At 40.8% G+C, this 21,799-nt stretch overlaps 1 protein-coding gene across 1 annotated transcript in view; it reads right to left on the reverse strand.

The window, feature by feature from the left end:
* cckbra (cholecystokinin B receptor a) overlaps positions 1-21,564 on the reverse strand; it is a 42,005-nt gene extending 20,441 nt beyond the window's left edge. The window contains exons 1-2 of the mRNA XM_050063570.1: positions 21,093-21,564; positions 6,866-7,114 (exon numbers count right to left, since the gene is read on the reverse strand). Of these exons, the coding sequence (XP_049919527.1) occupies positions 6,866-7,114; positions 21,093-21,234 (391 nt within the window). The 5' untranslated portion in view covers positions 21,235-21,564. The remainder of the gene's footprint in view (positions 1-6,865; positions 7,115-21,092) is intronic.
* Between the last annotated feature and the right edge of the window lie 235 nt (positions 21,565-21,799).

A 21,799-nucleotide genomic window follows, 5' to 3' on the forward strand; every position in this document is an offset into this window, starting at 1 on the left:
AGTTGTCTGTACACCCATGGGTACACTGCAAACAGGGACTGCTAATCACTAATTCTGCATACTTTTAAATGGTGCCAATTTGTGGGACTTACAGGGCATAGAGACATAGCAACTTTATACTTCCTGTTTATAACCCCAAAGTCTCGGAAGCCATCAGCTATTGTCTGATGATGATAAGCCTCTGGGGGCAAAGGCCAATATGTCAGGAGCTCCGGTGTCACCAGCAAATATCCGGGCCAAGACTTCTTTTTCTGTGTGTTGCTTATTGTGTACAGTTTGATTAGCAACTTGAGGTCCAGACGACATTTCAGCTAATCTCTATAAACAAATTTCTCTATATGAAACAGATTAATTAGAAAAAAAATCTAACAAAATGCTTAATAGCCATCAGCTGATGGTTTTCAAAATTGCACCAATGCGTTTTGCCTTTTTTGCTCGTCACTACAAATAGAAACCAGAATGCTTCTGACACTAAAATTAGGGATGCAAGACATATTTCGGGCTGATAATGGGATATTTCCATTATTATGCAATATTCTGCTAATTAAAATTATAGCCAACAAATGGCGCCGATAATACAAAGCCAGACTGCTTTCATTGACTTTAAAAAGGGCAGCATCTACACCCCTGACACAGTGGGTTGTGGTACATGTACCATTAAACTGCTGCCAATATACACAGAGAAGAAGAACAACAACTGCAGCATGCTGTCTAGAGGGCCAAACATGTCGCGGGGGGGATGTCTTTCACAGTTCCAGAGAAAGATTGCACCGAGGGTCTGATCTCTACACGCCCAACACCCCACCAAATTAAGAAACTTTCTGCAGCTGTTAAACAGGTCAGACGCAGCGCTGAAGGAGCGTCTCTAGAGTGTTAGCACAAGCTAATTAGCAGCAGCAGCTTACATCCAGCACTGAGCTTTTAAAAGATTCTGTTGTTAAACTTATTAATAACTGCTAGCTATGTGATGCTACAGTTAACAATAATTTGCATCGTACCCTGGTAACCCAGTCTGGAGCACGTCTCTCTCTCTTGCTGCGTATGTGAGACACAGCCGCTTGATTGTCTGAATTCAGTGTTAATGTGTGAGGTAAATCGATGGCAAATCACTTTTCTACTTGGTAATTGTAAGCTTGTCTATCTTTGGACTGTGAGATGGTGCCTGGGTGGGTTTATAAAATGCAGCGTGATGATGTAAACATTTCATACACCAGATGCAACACCGACTTGTCAATGCGCATTCAGCCTGTTCATATGAGTCAGCTGTTACCGTTTGTCTCTGTTCGTAGAGACCCCATTCTGCAGTGTAGTTTTTACACTTAACTGATGCACCAGAGAATTACACAGTAACACTGGGCTTCATAATCTCCCTCTCTTTTGCCGTTAACTATAAATGTAATACTTTCACATCCTTGTATTTATTGTGTTAATCTGTAGTGTAGGGTTATATGGGGGCAGGGGTGTTGAGGGTAGGCTATTTGACCCCCAGAAAATCTTCCTCTTTTTCACAGCCTAATGTTGGCAGGTATGGAAAGTATGTTTTTGTTGTGTTAGCAATAGTGATGTCAGGGTGATTTAATTAAGTTAGGATGACGGAATATTAAATCATCCATATTTTCTCACTACATCTCAGCCTTTCTTACCCTTGGGTGTACATAAACTACACGTTATATATCGGCAATGAGAAGCAGATAATCCAGTTAACGGTATCGGTCAAAAACATCCATATCGGTGCATCCCGAGCTAAAATTTGTACTGCTGCCTACAGAGTCGGGATACATATGCAGATATCTATAGAGTATAATATCCCCCTAACTAGGCCATGATTATCTACCTAATAGAAGTTATGTAAGTCAGATGTATTTATGGGCTCCGAAAAGCCAGGAAGAGCAGGCACCACCTGTGATCACAGAACTAGGGTTACAATTTCTATTTTTATCAAAGAGCCTTTACTGTCTCTTAGCTCAGGGTGTGAAGTCCTCCTGCATGGTCCGTGACACATTCCTGATTGACTGCCGACCACTGCACACTACCGGTCAACTAAAATAGCCAGCTCCATCTCCGGGTAAGCAGAAGGAGGTGGGTGGCACAGTCAACACATGCGGATCTTAACAGTGCACCGGCACTCTAAGAGTCTCGCACAATAAGTCTCTCACACCCACACATCTCTTTCAAGTGCTAAGCACAGACACAGAGAAGACCAAATCACACACGGGGGGTTTTCTTTTGTTGATGCTCGAAGGCGGTCATGCCCAACCACAGCGCCAGCTTACACTGATTGTGAAAATGTGGAACACAGAGAGGTGGGACTTTTAGTCTTTTTCTCAAAAGGAACAATAAAAATAATGAGTAGGAGATGAAAAAGAAGAAGCATTATTTATATAACACTTTTGTAAAGTGCTTTACAAAGCAAACAGACACACTGTGGGACTTAAAGACAAAGGGAATTACAAAGAGAGCAGTAAAAATGATTGTAGGTACAGTACAGATAAAATTATAAAAGAAACACTGTTTAAAGCCTTTGTGTAGAAGGAAGTTCTTAAGGAATACTTTTTTGATGTCTTTCAGTAAATTAGACGAGAAGAGCAGTTGTACTTTCATGTCTTTCCGGTAAATATAAAGCTACAGCCACAAGACTGCTAGCTTAGCATAGCATAAAGAAGCCAGGCTCTGTCCAAAGTAACAAAATCTGCCAACCAGCACCTCTAAAGCTCACAATTATCCTGTTTTTTACAAGCGAAAATTAGCATTCGCAGAAGCATAGTTAACCATAGGCAGTGCTAACCAAGCTATCAGCTAGCGTTAGGGTTAGCTCCACCCTCTTATCCAAATGTGGCCACTTCTGGCTTCAAAAATCCAAGATGACACTATGAAAATGGCGAACTCAAGGCTTCAAACAGGAGTCCACAAACCAGTGGGCGCCATCAGGGTGACTGCATCTATTATCTTTATCGTCTATGTAATTTTCATGTCATATCATTATGAAACAGTCATCTTTATTACCAACCAGCATAAAACCATATGAGTCTGGCTATCGCTCTCTTATGGGGCCAACCACCATAAGGAATTATTAGTTCATTATTTTTGTTAGAGAGCACATTCTCATATGCAGTTTTTCAGTGCTTGGATGGATGAGGACGAGTCGCTCAGGGTACAGAGCTCCATTAGAGGGTGAAGCCTGTGTGAAGTAGAGCCACAGGTTATTAAATGAATGATGTTTTCAAACCCTACACTTATAAAGACTGATAGCTGGGAGGTTGTGCACATTCATACTGGAAGGAAGTGCTTCCAGGTGATGTATGTCGCTGATACTCCAGTGATTTGAATTGACGACACAGTGTCAGGTACACAGACAGCTCAGTGACTAGTGTGCCTCTTGTCTGAGGGATTAGATTCTCAACCCTTTGGACATTTCAGTCCAGGTGCACTTGACCGTCTGTTTTATTGATGGTTTAACTGATGGAGCCATTGGTTTAGTCTTTAAAGATGAGTCATGAGACACAACAGGAAATCTCGGCGAGCAAAGCACACTTTAAAATAGACTGCAACAACTGTATATAACTCATGTTCTCGCATGCATTAATACTGTATGTGCATTAAGCGACAGTGCATTAAGAAGATAAGTGGAACCCATAAGGCTCACTTTCGTTTTGCATATTCAAATACCAAGCAATAAAATACAGACAGCTCCTTAATATAACCACGGCTGATGTTGCTACATCTTCCATGTCTATATTAAATTGGGTGGGCACTTTTCCATTATAGGCACGTCTCATGTGTCTCAGTTATTGCTGCAAAAAGTCCATTCTAGTCGAGTTTTCAGACAGCTGTGTTGATCAAAGCTTCACTCCCTGACACTTGGCAGTATTGAGTGGCTAATGTCTGAATCTGCTGTGATTCTGGAAGAGGTACAGCCAAGTTAATTACCAGCCAACTAACCGACTAAATGCTCGCATTTTGTCCCTGCGCTGTATCTTCTTTTCTTTGGATGAAGAAGCTCTAATCCTTTTTCTTGTTCATTAAACACGGGTCGGGTGAACACTTACAGAAGGCTGCTTGATAACTGGCTTTTAAGCAAGACTGTGAAGTTTGAAGTCGAGAGTTGTTGAGCACACCTGGGGTAAAAGATTTACATTCTTTAGCTGAAACTACGCCAGTTAATTCTTAACTCACACCCAGTTCTCCCACTTGGAAGTTGCCCCTAAGAGACCCACAGGTATAAAACTTTACAAATGAAATGAATGTGTCCGAGGTAGCAGATGTGCTTACAGCCAGTTCTGTAAAAGTTTGCTGGAAGCCACGAAAACCCAAATTAGAATACATTATGTAAACTGCACCTCAGGGGGGAGCTGACAAACTGAGCTAGTAAGTAGGTTTGTAATTGCGTCATATGACCAGCAACAAAAACACAAACATGGATGCACAAGTGTGATTGAAGACCGCACACGTACACAAACACACACACCCAGAATATTACAACATCGATCTCATAACTGCCACCAAAGCAGTACGGGGGCGATGATTCACGTGGTTATCGAGCGAGGAGAGGATAGATGGATGCATGGACGAATGGGGGAATGGAAGGATGAATGGTGTATTATATTTCTAATGGGTGTGTGCTATAACAGATGAGTTTGCAAAGGGTAGATGAGTTTGCTGAGCAGGTTTGTCGCACAATCAATGGGAGAGGATGGTCACAGTGATCCTGTGTATTGATTGGTTTTAGCTGATAGAGGGCCTTGTACATGGGAGGCTCAGATCAGGGGGGAGGGTTGATTGATAAGGGTTTTTACATGTTGACATTTGTAGATGAGAATTTACATGATATTTTGCACAATTTTCATGTCAAGAAGCTCAATGATTCTGTGTTCCCTCCATAGGCAGCTCCCGTAGGGCTGTTGATTTGACCTGTGGTGATTAAGACTGGGTAAACAGTGCTTTATGCATTTTTACCACCCTTTTTCTTGTTTTTGCAAATCGCTGCATTCATCCACATATAGTGCTTTGTAAACAAGCTTTATTGATAGGCCATTATTAGGTATATCACTCCTTTTTACTCCACATTTTTACAATTTTCTGGCATTTTATAGACCAAACAGCTGATTTATTCATCGAGAAAATAATCAACAGATCATTAGTAGCAGCCCTAGTTTAAATATGCAAAGCTCCTATTGAAAAAAACGGAGCGATTGCAGAGATTGCTTGTGAATCCCTGCAGTTGACTTGTCAGTGGCACAGTATTGCATATATCTTGACAGGCCTACTGATAGAAGAAGAACCGGTCAACTTAGGAAAACTTTAAAACGCTGACTGAAAAAGTATTGGCTCAACTACAGAAGCAAGCAACACACAGAGGGACCTGTGTGTAGGAAATGCCTTAAAAAAGTTGCATCATTAGTAAGACTTTTCTAGCCAAGAGTCCAGATCATACCAGTTCTAAATTAAGCTCCTTCACTGGTGGTGGATTCCTTCCTCTGGCTGCCAGACGGCTAACATCGCAGCTCTCTTGATCTAACTGGCAGTTAGCAAACTCACTAGTTCTGAGAACTTTTTTCTCCCTTCAGTAACTCTCAATTGAATGAAATGCTGTACAGCCCTGAGAACAAAATACCAGGGGGGAGAAAACGACTCGGTGGACAGAACAAAACTTCTTGCGGAACTGGACCTTAATTCTTGGCCCCACCCTTATGCTGCTGATGGTACTCCCCAGAATAACCTTGAATACTGCTCTCTGATCATGTTTTGAGACATACATTGAAACCTAGACAACTGAAATTCTTGCATACGTTGTGCATAAAAAAAAAAAAATCCATTGCAGTTGTTAAATAGCTGATTCAGACGTAAAATCTCTCACATTTGCAGTGGAGGACATCCGAGTCATTAGTCACAGTTTAACAAAATGCCACTTTTCATATGGTAAGGTGATTCATCATTTCACAGCCATTATTTATCAGTTAACCACTCTGCAGTCCTTACCTTGACTGCATTAGACAAAGTGGCCAAATAAGAAAAGGTTTGTATTTAAAGTCCGAGGCAGCTGGCCCGCCCGCCCTCCTCCTCCTTATCACAGCTCAGAGAACCCAGTAATTGAAAAGGAGATTCAGCGAGCCTGTTCTCACAGATGGTGCATTGCATTTCTGAGACAATAATAGGATTGTGGACCTCACCATTCAATAGCTCTGCTCAACCATTCAAAGTTCAAAGTGAAGCGAAGACACAAAGTATTTCAGCGGATCTCGGTTTCTTTTGCCGTCTCTTGTGCTTCGGTGTGACTCAGGCCTCACGTGGCACCTTGACTCTGGCCTGATGAGAGCCAGCTCATCGCTCAGTCACACTCCTGAAGACGTGTGACTGTTCGAGCACTTTGAGCATGATGGTTACCCTCTGACAGGCAAAATGAAGCCCAGAGAAAAGCCTCACTGAAAGCTCTTGTTAGATATCGAGCAATTTTCCAGCAGGATTCTACGGCTGGAGGATATTTTTTGATGGCCTGCTAGCTACCAAATGTGAATAGGAAACCCTTTTAACCCAGTCACTGAATGACCTGCTCGTTCTTTTATAGAATTATTTGATTCAAGGATCTCTCTCTTGTTCCTGACATCTCTGTGAAGCACAACTCCGGCTAGTTGTGAATGGTTTTGAAAGTGATGGGCCAATTTTATCCGAGTTGAACTAGCATTTTATTTAAATATTAAAAAGAGCAGAAATAACCGCTTGCCTGGCTCTGCCCAAAGGTAACGGAGTCGACCTACCAGCACCTCTAATCACTAATTAACACATGGTTTAATTAACTTTGACAGGGAGGTGAATAAGCATATTTCCCAGAACACTGAACCAGGTTTGAAATAAAACAACCCATCCTCACCCATAAAGTAGGAGACAGTTTTGCACATGGCGGCTCCGAAGATGAAGTCCTCCAGGATGTTGGGGATGAGGGTGAAGGGCATACAGAAGATGGCCATCATGAGGTCACTGACTGCCAGCGACAGCAGGAAGGAGTTGGTGACGGTTCGCATGCGCTTGTTCAGCATCAGGACCACAATGATCAGCAGGTTGCCGAAGACGCTGAGCAGGAAGATGAGAGAGTAGAGCAGGATGCGGAACGAGTCCATCTCTAAGAGAAGAAGAGAGACGACATCATTTATCTGTTTACGTATGTAGCTTGACTGATCAACTAAATGAAGGAAGCACATTTTTGCAAGTGAATTACCAGCTTGAATGTTGTCTTTCTTCGTAAACAGAAAATATTAACTTGGTTCATCAAGGCTTCTGTGTGCCAATTTTTTGTAGTCATGAGAGACAACAATAACTGGGAACAGTAATGAACAAAGAAGAAGAAGTGACAGAACAAATGAAAGAAGCAGAGGAGGAAGATTTAACTGGCTGGTAGACAAAAGATTTCCACTAACAAAATTAAACAAAAAGTAAATTTTTTTTAAATCTGTGTCTGTGTTTTTTCTAGTAATCATTTGAACAAGCCATGCATGAAATAATAAAATGAGAAGATGAATGAAAAAGTGAGAAAATAACATCAATACACGCGGAGAACAGGCTGTATCAGGTTGTTCACCTGGGAAATAAGACTCCAGGCACATAAACAACACCAAAGTCTATTACAAGACAGAATAACTTTGTGTAATCATCATCTTAAATTGTGCGAGAGACAATGTTTTCCTGCTCACCCTGTGAGCCAAAATATAATTAAGAAAATAAAACCCAAAGAAAATGATGAAGACAAACAACATCACGAGTGCTGAACAGACTGTCAGGTGGTGGCCTGGGAATACAAGTCAGACTAGAAAAACAAGATCAAAAATAAATATTATTTGCATCGACATCTTTACCTTCATTAGTGTCATTCAATTAACCCCTTAAATGATTTGCAATACAAATCAGATAAATAACAGAACATTTTCTGTGCAGGACGACGACCTGACAATTAAAACTGAGAATGAAACAGTCCTCTAAAATACGTGTGTTTCACATGGCTTCCTCCTTCCTGCCGTACAGCTGAGCATCAGTTAGAGCATGGCGGCCTGGCCACGGGGTTTTTGGGATGCTCCCTTCACTCACACTGGCCTGTCACAGCGAGTCTGTGTGAGAATAAGAGTATCTAACAGGACAAGGTCAGGGCGGGCCATGTGCTGCGCTGACTTAGTCCTCTGATTAAAGACAGCGACATGGGAGAAGTCTAAAGGTCCGCAGCAGAGCCTGCAGACAGAGCGCTACACATCACCTTGAAGGCACACGCTCCTCATGAGGAGTGGAGCCAGGACACAAACAGTACTGTATGTTCAGATCACAAAATGAAGATAAAAACACAATACAACAGCCTGGCGCAATGTTATTTTAATCCGATCTGTGTTTTTCTAATCATTTTGTCATCTTGACTTTAGAAATACAGTCATAAAATACATGTTCACATCATCATGAATGTTTATCAGAAAGCCTGCGTTACAAACTGGCAGCACAAGAAGATGTATTATTTTAAATTCGTGAGCTTTAGAGGTGCTGGTTACTTTTGGAGAGAGCAATGCTAGCTGTCTTCGTTTGCAGTCTTTATGCAAAGTTAACTGGCTGCTGGCTCCAGCTACATATTTACACTTCACAAGAGGTGAAACTATATGTAACTTTGAAAGAAGGAAAAACACATGAGCTGGAGCAGGAACACACTGTCGCTCTATTCAGTACTTTCATACATATTTTACAGCAACACTCTGGTCTGGTTTGGTCTTCTTCCCACCATAAAATCTACCTTACCTTGTGTGACAATAAACAAAACTTTGCACATTGGTCCAGTCCTATGTCAGGGTTCCTCAAATAAAGCGTTCGGCTGACACCTCACAAATCAGTCGTACATTCCACAACTTTGCAACTTTCAATAAAATGTAGCCCCAATGAAGTAGAAATGCTTTGAGCTACTTGGACTATGCAGACCATCATTAGCTGTTTTTAGCAAAAACTGTAAAACTAAGTAAACCTGTCTTCTACCACATTTTTCACTCAACCGACACCAGAATCGCTACACAGCATCTTCAGACTGTCCTCCACAAATGATCCAGCCCGATTTTTGAAATATCAAAACTTGAGCCCATAGTAAACAGTACTGTGAACACCTACTGCAAATTTTTGCTAAATAACTTAAGTCATGGTAGTTATAGTGTTGTAAATTGTACCTCAAAAACAGAATTTTGACAGTGTTTTGCATTCTATCCTCATGTAAACGTTTGAGAGCCTTGAAACATCAGTTTGTCACTTCAGTCAATCTCTGAAATTACAGACATCTCTATATTGTCCACATAAAGTATAAAAATTCCCAGAATTTTGTCATGTCAACTGAATTTTTGAAATCTGCCTCTACATGCAACCCTGGTGACTGTCGAAGTTAAAGTGAGAAGCGAGTCTATAGTTTGTCACTAAGCAAGTAGCTCAACAAGATCATCACGCGCCGTTTTTGCCTCAGGTTGAGTCCCAGGCCAGGGTGATACAGAATAAACATGCCAATGCCCACTTGGGTATAGAGCTAGAATTTCTAAGTTATTTTTAAGTCATGGTGAATTAGTTATGGTCCGGGCTGTTCTGCTGACAGACCCTCCTGTATTTCTCCTTTTTTCATCTTCCTCCTCAAAATGCCCAGCCCGTCTCACTGCCACGCCGCATCTATATTGCTTTGCAATGCTAATACACTAAATGGTGGAAGCGATCATATTATTGCATCATTGTTTTGCTGCTTCCATTTGCTCTGCATGATTTGTTGAGAATGCTAATTTTGTTGCTAACATAATTTCATCATCGATGTTTGTTTTTCATAAGCTCCATTGGTGTCAGAGCATCTTGCCACAGAACTGCAGCTGAAAATTAGCCAGCTGGCTAACATTGTCCCATTAACAGAAATGCTGACTCATGAGCATTGTCCTTATAAATAAAATATTTGCTGCTTTAAACATCTTTAAGAGGTCCCATGCTGCACATAACGTTTACCGTTTCCTTTTAAGAAAAACAGTTTGCTTTAAATAAATATAAAAATGTTGAGGAAGTCTAAGAGGCCAGTATCAGGTTGGATTTTACATTTGCACCTCCTTGACCCTGACATAATTAAAGCTAAGGTATTTATCATTGGTTTCAGGCAGAATAGTGACAAACCAAAAGCTAGCATTATACATAGCAAGGACAATGTTGAAATCAACACAAATATCAACACATAAGTTTCTAGGAAGTGTTTGAATCTCAACTCAAGTTTGATATAAACAGAATCAATTGTCAAGCACGGAAAAAAAAGAACTCGTTTCATGTTTTAGATACTATTTTATGTCATTTTTCATCAGTCATTCGTTGAAAGTCTTCCTTTCATTTATTTTCTGGTTTGATTGGTTGTCTGAGAAGAATAGCCTGACTGGTACTGTGAAAGTCTGCTCCAAGGTAATTGGAGCCCAGCAAAGAGACTCCCTGTGGGAGAAACAGGTGGTTAAAAAAGCAAAAGGAATTATCAGCCAATCTGACCATGTCCTGTCCAGTGAATTCGCTGTAATGCCCTCAGGCCAGTGTGATAATGTGCCCCTTAGGAGAACTTACTACTACTTTAAGTCCTTCATTGCTTCCTTCATCAGGCTACTAAACCCTGACAGCAGCCATTTTAAGTGAATGAAATTCTTTTTGGTCCTGTCGATGGCTTACTGCTGCTTGTTGGTCCTTTGTAATGACACATGTATGCTGATCTGTTGCCTCTGACATATATCTGCCTTGCCTATGAGTTCTGACGTGTGTATGGACAGAATGAGCTGCAAATGAATTGATCTTGGCCTCAATAAAGTTGTCGAAATCTAAATATATCAGGCAGTCTGCAGAGGAACTAGACAGCAGAGATAAAAGTAGCTGAGGGATTTAAACCCATCAGGACACTGCAGGATGCATGTTAATCACTTCTGCCATATGAGAGTCCCAGTCACCTTCAACTGCAAATATGAATTATTCTTTTGATAAGGAAATTCTCTGATGACTCTGAGAGAAGTTTCATCAGCTGAGGATTGACACCACGGTCAAGTTCATATAAGCAACATCCACCTCGTCTCTCCCACTGAAAGATAATCCACAACGCTGGTGACAAGTTTGACAGGAGTTTGATTTACACATCTGCATTATGTATTATGATATGCATAATCACTGTTCACTGGTGAGACGTCCGACACAAACACTGAGCAGGGAGCCCCCACAGGCTCAGCAGCCTGTATTGTGTTAGATTGTGAGCGATCCAGCCGAGTGAAAATGGAATTATCTATTCATTGAGCACCGGCGGTATGTTGGCTCCCCTGAGCCTAACAACTGCAGGACAATTCACTTTGGTTCCTTTGACTCCCTCAAGCGTGACAGCTGTGTTCAAATCCAAGAGCATCTATAAATACATTACAGATAAAAAGATGAGTTGCTCGTATGCAGCAGGAGTTGGTGACGTGGAACATTTTAGCTGTGACCCAGGGTTGAGAGATCAACCGCTTCTGTTAGGGTTGTATCTGTTTACCTAACCTCTGTTTGCTCTATCTATATTGTGTATCCTATTGGCATCTGCAGTGCAAACTGTAATTATGTCTCTCTTGTCTTATCTTTAAGAGAAGATTAACACGACTTAATGTGGACAGGAAGTCTTTTGAAAGTCATGTATTAGGGGAAGTGGATTAAGACGAACATTTTTATGGATTGACTGGTGGAGCTAAATTTCATCCTGACACGTTTATAGAAAAGATCATCAATAATGAGCAGTAATCATCTTCGAGTGGATATGGCTGAGATGCCACAATTCTGAGCTATTCTTTTAATCAGAACTCTGCCATGAGGCTGTATTTCATAGCAAGCCCCTCTGAGATGATGAAATGTTAGAGATGACTGTCAGCTCCGTCCAGATCTGATACTTCTCCCAAATTACAAGTGAGCACAAAGCCCTTTGGAAATGAACCTGTGAAGCAGTAGACATGAGTCAGGAAATGAGTCCTGAACTTGTGGGAGTCAACAACGAATTTCCTTTTCTCTTTTTTTTTTTTGTATTCCATGGTATTGAATGTACTTTCAGTGAATGTTTGCCATTTTTGCTTGCTGAATGACTTACAGTATTATTTTACTTCTGCAATATTACACAAGAGGGTGTGATTTACCATCATTACTGGTGCCTGTGCCTCGGTCTTGGCTGCATCACTGAAGTGCCAATAATGACGCTAAAGCTTACCCTGGAGTGTTGTTTGGGATTTTACAACAGCTGACACCAAAATAAAGGACACAGTCAAAATGTATTCATATTGTGGGGCAATTTGCTCTCAAAATAAAACACTTACCTCATGTGATCTCTGTTTCCAAATAAATGAAGTCTGACAAATAACTGAAAAACAATCAGTCACATCAGTTGTAATGAAACCTAGTTTACTACTCCTGCAAGTGGGCCAACTCTCAGTCACGACCTAGCAACAGAGACAATTTCTAGTCTCTGTTGACTCAACCAGCCAATTTGAGCAGACGTTATTGCTTTGTAGGGACCACAGGATTTCCCAAACTGAATTAATACCTCAGATATAAACACAAAACTGCCTTGCTAGCTTAATCTTGTTATAACTATGATATCATGCTGAAAAAATGAAGTAGTTATTCCATGGACAGATTTAGCTACTACGTCCACAAACTTGACATGTAGCCTGTTTTTTAAGATAGCTCTGTGTCACCGAGTCAGCGGCACAGCTGATGTGATTTAAACATTCACAATAACGCCAGAGCTCTATAAAGTCTAAAAGTCGAATATAAAACAGATGAAGATAGATGTAATCGTTTTCAAAATTCACAACATTTTGTGATCTAACAAAATATTCTGCGCCAGTCCATATTTGTTGCCTGTAAGTCTCTCAAAAACAACATTTTCACTGCCATCAAAAAACTGTTTGCTCTTCAGTTTGCTGCACACAAGGGAGTATTCAGTACGTTTGCATACTGTGAGCTGTAGTTCCAATTTTTCTCTCAAGCTGTAGAGTTTTGACAACTGGTAGTGCTAAGTAGAAATGTTTAAGTATGGCTCTATATTTTGTTTGTACTGTTTGTGTACATGAGGATTCACATGCAAGTGTGCTGCACAAAAGTTGGTTGCAGTAACACGCCAACGAATTGAGTGAAGGGTAAAGAAGAATACTCATAAACACATGTAGCTGCACGTAGATCTAACATTTCAAAGATCAGGTTCACAACTAGGAAGGAAATGCACTGAAAACATGTTTGTTTGCCCCCAAAACACTTCATATGGCACCTTTAAAGCTACCTTGTGGACTTTTTGACCACTAGAGGTGCTATAGAGCACTGTTTTATTGTAGTATCTCATACGTTGATTTTCTCTCTGCCAATTTAATGCTATTCCACTGATTAACAGTTGGGGATGATAAACTGCCAAGAAACTTTGCAACATATCAGAAAAGGCAGGGATGGAGAACTGCCAGTAAACCTGGACATAAACTGTACGGGTTCCTGGATAATCCTAAATTCATCTTTACAAGTGTCGAGTGGAAAGAAATGCACTTGAAGTTCAAGTTTGTAGGATTTAAAATGAGCCGTCTATATCTTCATATGGAGCTGGTCCTCTTTCATATAGTCTGCAATGTTGTTTGTACAGTAGCAAAGAATGGACAAATCACACATTGACTCTTAGCATTTTCGTGTTTTAGTGACAGCCACCATGGTTCTACCACATGCTTGGCACACGAGATAATTTTCAGTTGGTTGCAATCTGCACGCACACAATTCGATGGCACTAAATCCTACACACTAGACAACATGTCAAGGTGTCAAAGATGGCAACCAGTCAATGTAAACTAAGGTGGGGCAATCTGTAGAAAACCAAATAGTTTGACAGAAACACCTTAATGTAAATATTGCGAGGGCTGACAATTGGCACTTTCACAAAATATTTACACAGTGAGACTAATAAATTATCACCAGTTATGTGGATGTAATGACTAAGAAAGCAAATTATAGGACAGCTAAAACAGTCTGGTAAGTTCAATGACACGACTTTCATGTAATGCGGCCTTTAACACCAGGAAAACAACACTTATGACGTTACCAATCCAAAATCTAAGATAATATCTCGTCTTATATCACATAGCGATACAATATCAATATATTCCCCAGCCCTGATAACACCAAAGGGCAACTTTAAAGATATTTTTTGGGGCATTTTGCTTTTATAGATAGGACAGTTAAGCGTGAAAGGGGGCAGAGAGAGACGGGTACCTTTAATCTATAGATATGAATGTAATCCAGTATAATGCTGATATACGCATTCCGTCTGACAGCTGTAATATGCAGAAATCAGTCTGAGTGCATTTCCCAAAGTACTCTACTGTTGAGACATTTCCAATTCTTGAAGGGATAAACATCCTAGAATTACATTTTCATTCGTATTATGAAGAGCCTCTTCTGGAAGGTCAGAGACATGAGAGGAAAACATATTTTTTGGGGAAGGAATAAACAAATCCATCACTGACTGACTTCTCTGTAGCCTCATAAAACATTCTCCCGTATCAAGGCAATATAATCTGTCAGTGACGGCAGAGAAATAGTACAAGCCTTCAATAAAGCAACTTTATTAGATTTTCATATTTGGTCCACTTACACTCCCACCTGATGCAATGGTTTTGGCAGGATGGTAACTAAAAAACAAATCAATCTTGTAACTTTAGAAAATAATTTATCTGCCCTTTGCTGTAATTTACCTTCTATGGTGTTCACTGCTACACAGCACATGAAAGAAACTGGCTGAAAGTTTTGAAATCTAACCTTTTTTTTTTTCCTCTAATAGACTTTCCAAGCACAGGGACCTGCTGGTTATTACATATAAACATCTGTTTCCTTATAACCATTAATGGTTGTGTTTGGAAGTCATTTCATTCTTAACTAGTAAACACTCCAAATTTGAATACAAACATTCTCAGTGTGAGTGTTTTCCTCAGAGAGGTTGCTTCGAATGCCAGATTTGTGTCCACACTGCCAATAAATCACTATCTTACATCACAGAGCACTTAATAGCTCTGGCTTTAGTCCCTATCATTCTTTCTCCGGTTGTCACAGCTAATCAGGCGCTGTCTCCTTCCAAAATTGCAGTAGTGAGTTCAGAGAGGTGATGGCATGTCTTATATCCTAACAGATACAATCAGAAGATAGGGAGTGCTTTTGACCTTTGCTACATGTTCAGTTTAATCACAGAGGAAAAACATGATCAAGACTGATTTCACCTTGTTGAGGTATGTGGATCTGACTCATTTGACCTATTGGCCCTCTTGTAGCTAAAAATGGTGGCAAATGAATCCTTTGACAGCAATTTAGCATAGTGCTCTGTCTCTGTATCGCATTTTATCACTGTAATGAGGCGAGTTACTGTTACAGTCAGCACAATTAAACTCAATTAGTTTCCACCATGCCTCCCCGTGAGAGGATAATATTGATCCTTCATTACCTTGAAATTTTTTGGAAGTTGGAGAGAGCTTGTTTGCAGCATGCGGACAAGCTCAGCACATATTCAATTTCCCATGAGGCATTGTCAGGCATGCATGTTTGCTTCAGATGCCATTAAAGTCTCCAATCTCTGCTATTGTGAGATACTAAAGTGAATATTCTAACTTGAAATCATCATCAGAGTTACTGCACTGCAGCTTCTCCTGAGGTCAACATATTCAGCAAATCCCTGTCCACTTTGCTGTCTCTGCAAATACAAAAACAGGAAGCCAGATGAATGCCGATGTTCGACTGACAGGCTGGCTGCTAACTGTAAATTATAGGCTCCACGTTCTTGATGAGTGTGTATACTAATTACCAGGCATGTCAGGATACCATAGATTTAGTAGCCTATACCAGTACCAGTGAAAATCCATGATTTTCGATACCCAATTCAGTGTCATGATAAAAAACAAAATGATAGATCCCATCTACTGAAATATACACCACCTTGCTCAGTGTAACAGTTAATAGGAAATTGAGACACCTGTCGATCAAGGCAAATGCATCCCCCAACAAACTTCTTCTCGCCCTCCTTATGTAAATAATGTTTTCTTATTGTTGTAATTACAACTAAGATACTCATTAAAGAAGTGAAATGAACTATTCTGACCCTAACTCGTTGAGGTTGATTAAACAGGAGATTCCTCATTCGCCTCAGTGTGGACTCATTGAAACAGGCACCTTGTAGCTATTAAAGGAGCTGCATCTTGAGGGATTTCCATATCGAATTACACATTCAGGCGCGGTGTTTGCCACTTGATTCCCATAAATCATTATGTTAACAATGCTAGCAGTGAGGCCCCAGTGTTTCCAAAAGGGACACCATGCAGTGCAATTACTAATTGGACTTTCTCAGGACCATAGTGACCTTAAACTCTGTGAGATTCATACTTACTAGAGGAAAAATCGATCAGGAATCACAGCTCATATATTTCAGAATGATTAAACTTGCTCGTCATGTACGGTCGCACAGGGATTAGGAGCCCCATAAAGTAGGGTTGTTTTTGCTTTGTCACTTGGCGAGTCACGTGACTAAGGATTAACTGACAGTGAAATTAGCCCTCCATCATATGCATTGAGTCTGACTGATACTAGATAACCCCATAAAACTCCAGCCCTCCCTCCAATCCTCTGCTATCATGAGTTAATAGAACTGCTGTGCAGACAGAGGGCATTACAGCTCAATACATGCATGGTTGAGGGGGTGCTGCGCATCATTGAAAGGATCTTTATTTGTGCTGTCTACTCTACAGGAGATACTATATGCCCTCATAATCTGTGATATATGCACTGTTCCCATGGTGTGAACTGATGAGATAAATGCATATAACAGCTATAATCACTTATTGATTTTCCTTAGTAAATGTATTATACACAGCGATTTTTTCTTAACGCTGGGATGTGAATTGTGCACAAGAGGCAGCGGCTCATAATCAGAAAGGAGGAAATGTTTTGTACACTCAGTGCCTGCGTCTGCGTGCTGTTTGCTCTGCCTCACCAGGTCGCTTCAAATTCTTCCAATTATTTGATCTGATTAACGTGATCATGTTATGACAGTCTGCATCACTGTGCACATACCCAAAGGGAACAAGATGCTAATTTCTTCTATGAGACAAGTTGTCGTAGAAATTGGTTTGATATTAGAAACTCCAGAGCTGTTCCCGCCACTATTACTGTGCATGCAGTGCACGGCTTCTCTGCAGTAACAATCCTCCCAGTTTTTTTTTGTTTCCCAGAGCCTGGGGCGTCTGGTTGGTTGGTTTCTCTTTGAAAAAGGAAGCAGTGTTCATTTAATGCATATGAGATCCACTTCATGATAACTTATCTCACATGCATTCGAAAGGATGGGCGAGCTCAGCAAAGTGCCACTTTGAATCAGCGGGGAGTGAAGAGTGTCCGAGCGGAGCCAAGGTGCAGCTACAGATGTTGTTCCACATAAGCAGGGCACTGTCTGAACTCAACTGCTCTCCAGAGTCCTGAATGATTACTATAATGTGATGCATGTCAGATGTTGTTTCATTTTTGTGCTGTGGGAGTTTTACAGCAGCTCCTTCACTTTTAGCAGCAAACACTGCAGACAATGTGGGACTCCAGGACAAACATGTAAATGCACATCACAAAGAATGAAATGCATTTACATTTTAGGATCATAAAAATCTACATTTGTACAATTTGTTTGGCAAATTGGCACCATTAACAGTTTGCAGAATTAGCTATAACCAAGTCCTGTTAACATTGTACCCATGGGTATACAGGCAGCTATGAATTACATTGACCCCATTTACACAGAGATCGTCTTTGCATTTTTACACAGAACCAAACAACAGCGGCATCATGCCACTCCAGATTTTAGACAGCATGCCGGCATCCTGGAAGCAAAAGAAGCGTGACAAGTGTGATGGATATACGGTTGTTTATTCATGATGGGCATCAGATATTATGTTATCCTCAGAAAATGCACTTTATGTCAAATCTAAAAATGTGTCTGTCTTGCTCATGTGTTTAAATTTGACAGAGTTATGATTCTGAGGAAGAGTGCGATTTTTGGTGCAAATTGGGGCAATTTGATGTATAAAAAGGCTGTGCCTCTTTCATTCCTATGAAGGTTCAGTGGTGCACGAAGCAAAAAAAGTTTAAGTTTGTGGGTGTAAAATTACCCAGATCTTCCACATCATTGGGCCCATAGAGCAGGCACCCTAGAGACTTAGCTGGTCAAGTGGCTAACTTCCGGTTTAGTGCTTCACTAACATTAATGGGGATAAAATGATTAAATCATGCAGCTCTATATATAATGAAACAAGCCATTTTGCGGGGGTTATGAAAAGATTTATCCACTGATCAACGGTCATCTCTTTACCAATGTGAGTTAAAGCAAAAATGTCTTTTTCTGGCTCAATGGCATCACGTGACGGACCCTAAAGTTGTAGTTACACGAGTTGTCCACTCTGTCAAATTGGCGTACTTCTTGAGAGCCCTGAATTTGACCTGGGGTTCATTTCAATACCCAATCTTAAATCCACTTTTCCCTAACTTGCATCTCTTCCTGGCGTCTTAGTTCCGCCCTAATAAGACACCGGGGAGAGCTGCGAGGAACAGAGATATTCTCCAAGACTGAGGATAGAGGATAGTGGAGTCAAAGAGGGATATTGGGATGAACCCCAAATCAGTGGGTCAAACTACAACAACTAACTTCCTGTTTCCTGTTTTAAGAACACCTGCATGCACCCGTTCTCTTCACTTCACACAGTATCTTTGCTCTCTCCCACGACTCTCCCACATCTCCCTGAAGAGGCACGCCTATCAGTTTAAAAACCTCTATGTATAGAAACTAGAGATGAAGGGGAAGCTAAACAATTCAGGCGGGGCAGCAGCAGTGTAATGGAGCAGCCCACAGCGCACAGCAATTTTTGAAATACGATCAGCTCTCTAAAGTCGGTCAGAGATAAGAGTTGTGTGTAAGTAGATGATATATAAAGTCTACACTTCAAGTATCTCCTTCCATTAAGCAGGAAGTGTTTGTAGCCTTTGAAAGAAGGGTTCAATTTTTGAGAACGCACTCTATAAATTCAAGTTTTTTATAAGCTAAAATGCCCCCCTAAAAATGGTTCCTGCTTCTACATGAACATTTTCTGGGTTTCTCATGCGATAAACTGGGTACCTTTGTGTTTTGGACTGTAGGCTTGGTAAAACATGCAATTTCAAGATGTCACTTCGCACTGTGGGACACTGTGATGAGCTTTTTTTTTTTTTTCTTTTTTTTTTTTTTACTTTTATGACATTTATAAGAAACAATGCTAAAATTATTTTAGTCCTACACATGGAAAATAACTTATAATGTGAAATTCTTCAGCTTTAATTTTCATTTCAACTCTCATTGCTCTTTAAAGATGCTCAATGCTCTGGCCCAACAGAAATATATATATATATATATATAAATGCAACTTATTGGAGTTACTTGGATTAAACTGCTGCTTTTGCTTCTTTAAAAATGCATCACTTTGTATTTATAGCATACATTTTAGAAAGACAAGTCATTTAACATAACCAGCAAAATAAACCTCCTTCTATATATATATTAAAGTCATGTATCAGAAGCTCAGTTCTTTAGCGTGGAAAATAAATTGCAATGTGAAATTTGTCAGCTTCATTTTTCATTTAAACTGTCTTAGTGTTTTATTCTCAGTGCTCCGGTCCAACATATGAATGTATTTACTCGACTTTCTCAGATTGTCTTTGATTAAACTGCTGTTACTGTCCATGTTACAGTTTTTATATGATTTTTTCCACTGTATCAGAGGCTCAGCCCTTTTGCAAGTGAAGGACAAAATCTCCAATTCAATGAATCAGACAGCAGTAATTCCACAAGTGGATAGTGGGGGTGGGGCTTTAATTTCCTGTGTCCCAGCACTGGAGTATCACATCTGAGAGCAGCAATACAGCTGCATAATCAGACTCCATTGCTCTCTCTTGGCCTAAAGGGAGACAGCAGAGAAGGAATAGGTCCACTAAGGATTACGGTAAATAAAAGAAGACCATTTGTGTGTGTGTCACCGAGGGAATGAGATGGAGGCAGCTATCTGTCAGCAGGACATTTCTCTCAGTCAAACGCTGAACACACCCCACAGTTTCTGATTGCTCTCCGGATGCTTGAGCCCACACTGCTGCTGATGTTCCAGCCTGCCTCCTGTATAAGGTCAATAAAAGTAATGCAGCACAGGAGGAGGAACGACTGTGAATTATTTAGTGGGGGAAGATTTGAAATTTTCTCAATACTGCAGCAGCCGCGGGGAGGGGGAGAGAAAAGTTAAAACAGAACACTCACCCACGTTCAGACCTCATTACCTAATCAGCCCTTATTTTCTACTGGAGACAAAGCTCAGGGGCCTTATCTCCTCTGGTGTGGGGGTTTAATCTCCTCAACGGGAAGTCAGTATTTTGAGACTTATACGCAAGGAAATTTAACATTCAGAATTAAAAACCAGCTTCTCAGCCTGTACGCACAGCACTCCTCTGATTGTGGCATTATTGATGCAGAGAGGAGCAGCAGCAAATTGGGCTGCTTGGTGATTGATTGCATACAAAGAGGCCGAGGAAGTTGAATTAAAGGAAAGTCCTGATTGCAAATCATTTCATGGCAGGGAGAAAATCTCTGATGGTTAGAAGGTAAAAGTGATTTTTGTTTGTGTTATAAATTCCGTATCTGTGGCCAAATGATATTGGGTCTGCTGATTACATTTTTGAGCAGGTAATTAGTCATAGGTGGCAGTTTGTAATTAGAAGCAAACAACACTATGAGGCTGGACCAAAAACATATTTTCTACCAAGAGGTATTTTTTGTTGTTGTTGTTGTTTTGTTTTTCCAGTGACAACAGCAGGCTATTTACAAAGGATGTCAGTAATTAAAGACACATTTTCCAAATCCTGATAACCAGTTTGACAAAAAACAATAGGGTATTAACACCTTGTTTGTTTGGGTTCCTTTCGCCAAATGAAAGCATAAATATAGTTTAACACCTCAGCTTGGATGATTCATGAGAGACAGCTTGGTGTACAGAAAAAGAGAAGAAAAATCTTACCTTTGACTCTGGACGGTCTGGGGAGCACGGAGCCGTTCCTGCAGCTGATATTGTAGTCTGTAACTTCCATGCTGAGGTTCCCCTGCTCCCCACAGCCTGCAGACACCTCCACCACACTCACATTCTCCGCCTGCAGAGCCATCCTCTCCGGCGACAAGGACGATTAGACGGATTATATGCAGCTACACCTGCACGGTCTGTTTAAACTGGAGCCGCGCTGCAATCAACTTGCCACTGTCGCGTTTTTCTTCATAACAGCCGGAGTGGGGGCGTTGTGAAACTTGGAGAAAGCCCAAACTGGAGTTAACTAATTTTAGAATCTCACACGATGGAATAACGGGAGAACAGCCGCACCGTGAGATGTTAATTAACGTGCGGTCGTGAGGGAAGCCCCGTGAAGCGCAGCGCAGCGGAGCGCTCACTGCACCGGACTGAAGCGCGACTGTGAAGGAATGAAGCTGCGCTGCTAAGGCAACTGAGGAGCTCTCTTTCTCTCTGTCTCTCTTTCACACTCTCCCTCTCTCTCTCTGTCTCTCCCTCTATCCATTCAGCTCACGACACTGTACAAGTTAGCCAAAGCAGTACATGAATAGGCGTCTTATTCATAGCTGCAAGGTGACCTCAGGTTCTCTCTAAATTGGGTTTAAATGGCAAATTTGGAAGTGGCACTGGGGATCAAATATATGATAGACATTTCTTAAATACAT

This window comes from Epinephelus moara, chromosome 15 (assembly GCF_006386435.1).
Source record: "Epinephelus moara isolate mb chromosome 15, YSFRI_EMoa_1.0, whole genome shotgun sequence".
NCBI classification, from domain to species: domain Eukaryota; kingdom Metazoa; phylum Chordata; class Actinopteri; order Perciformes; family Serranidae; genus Epinephelus; species Epinephelus moara.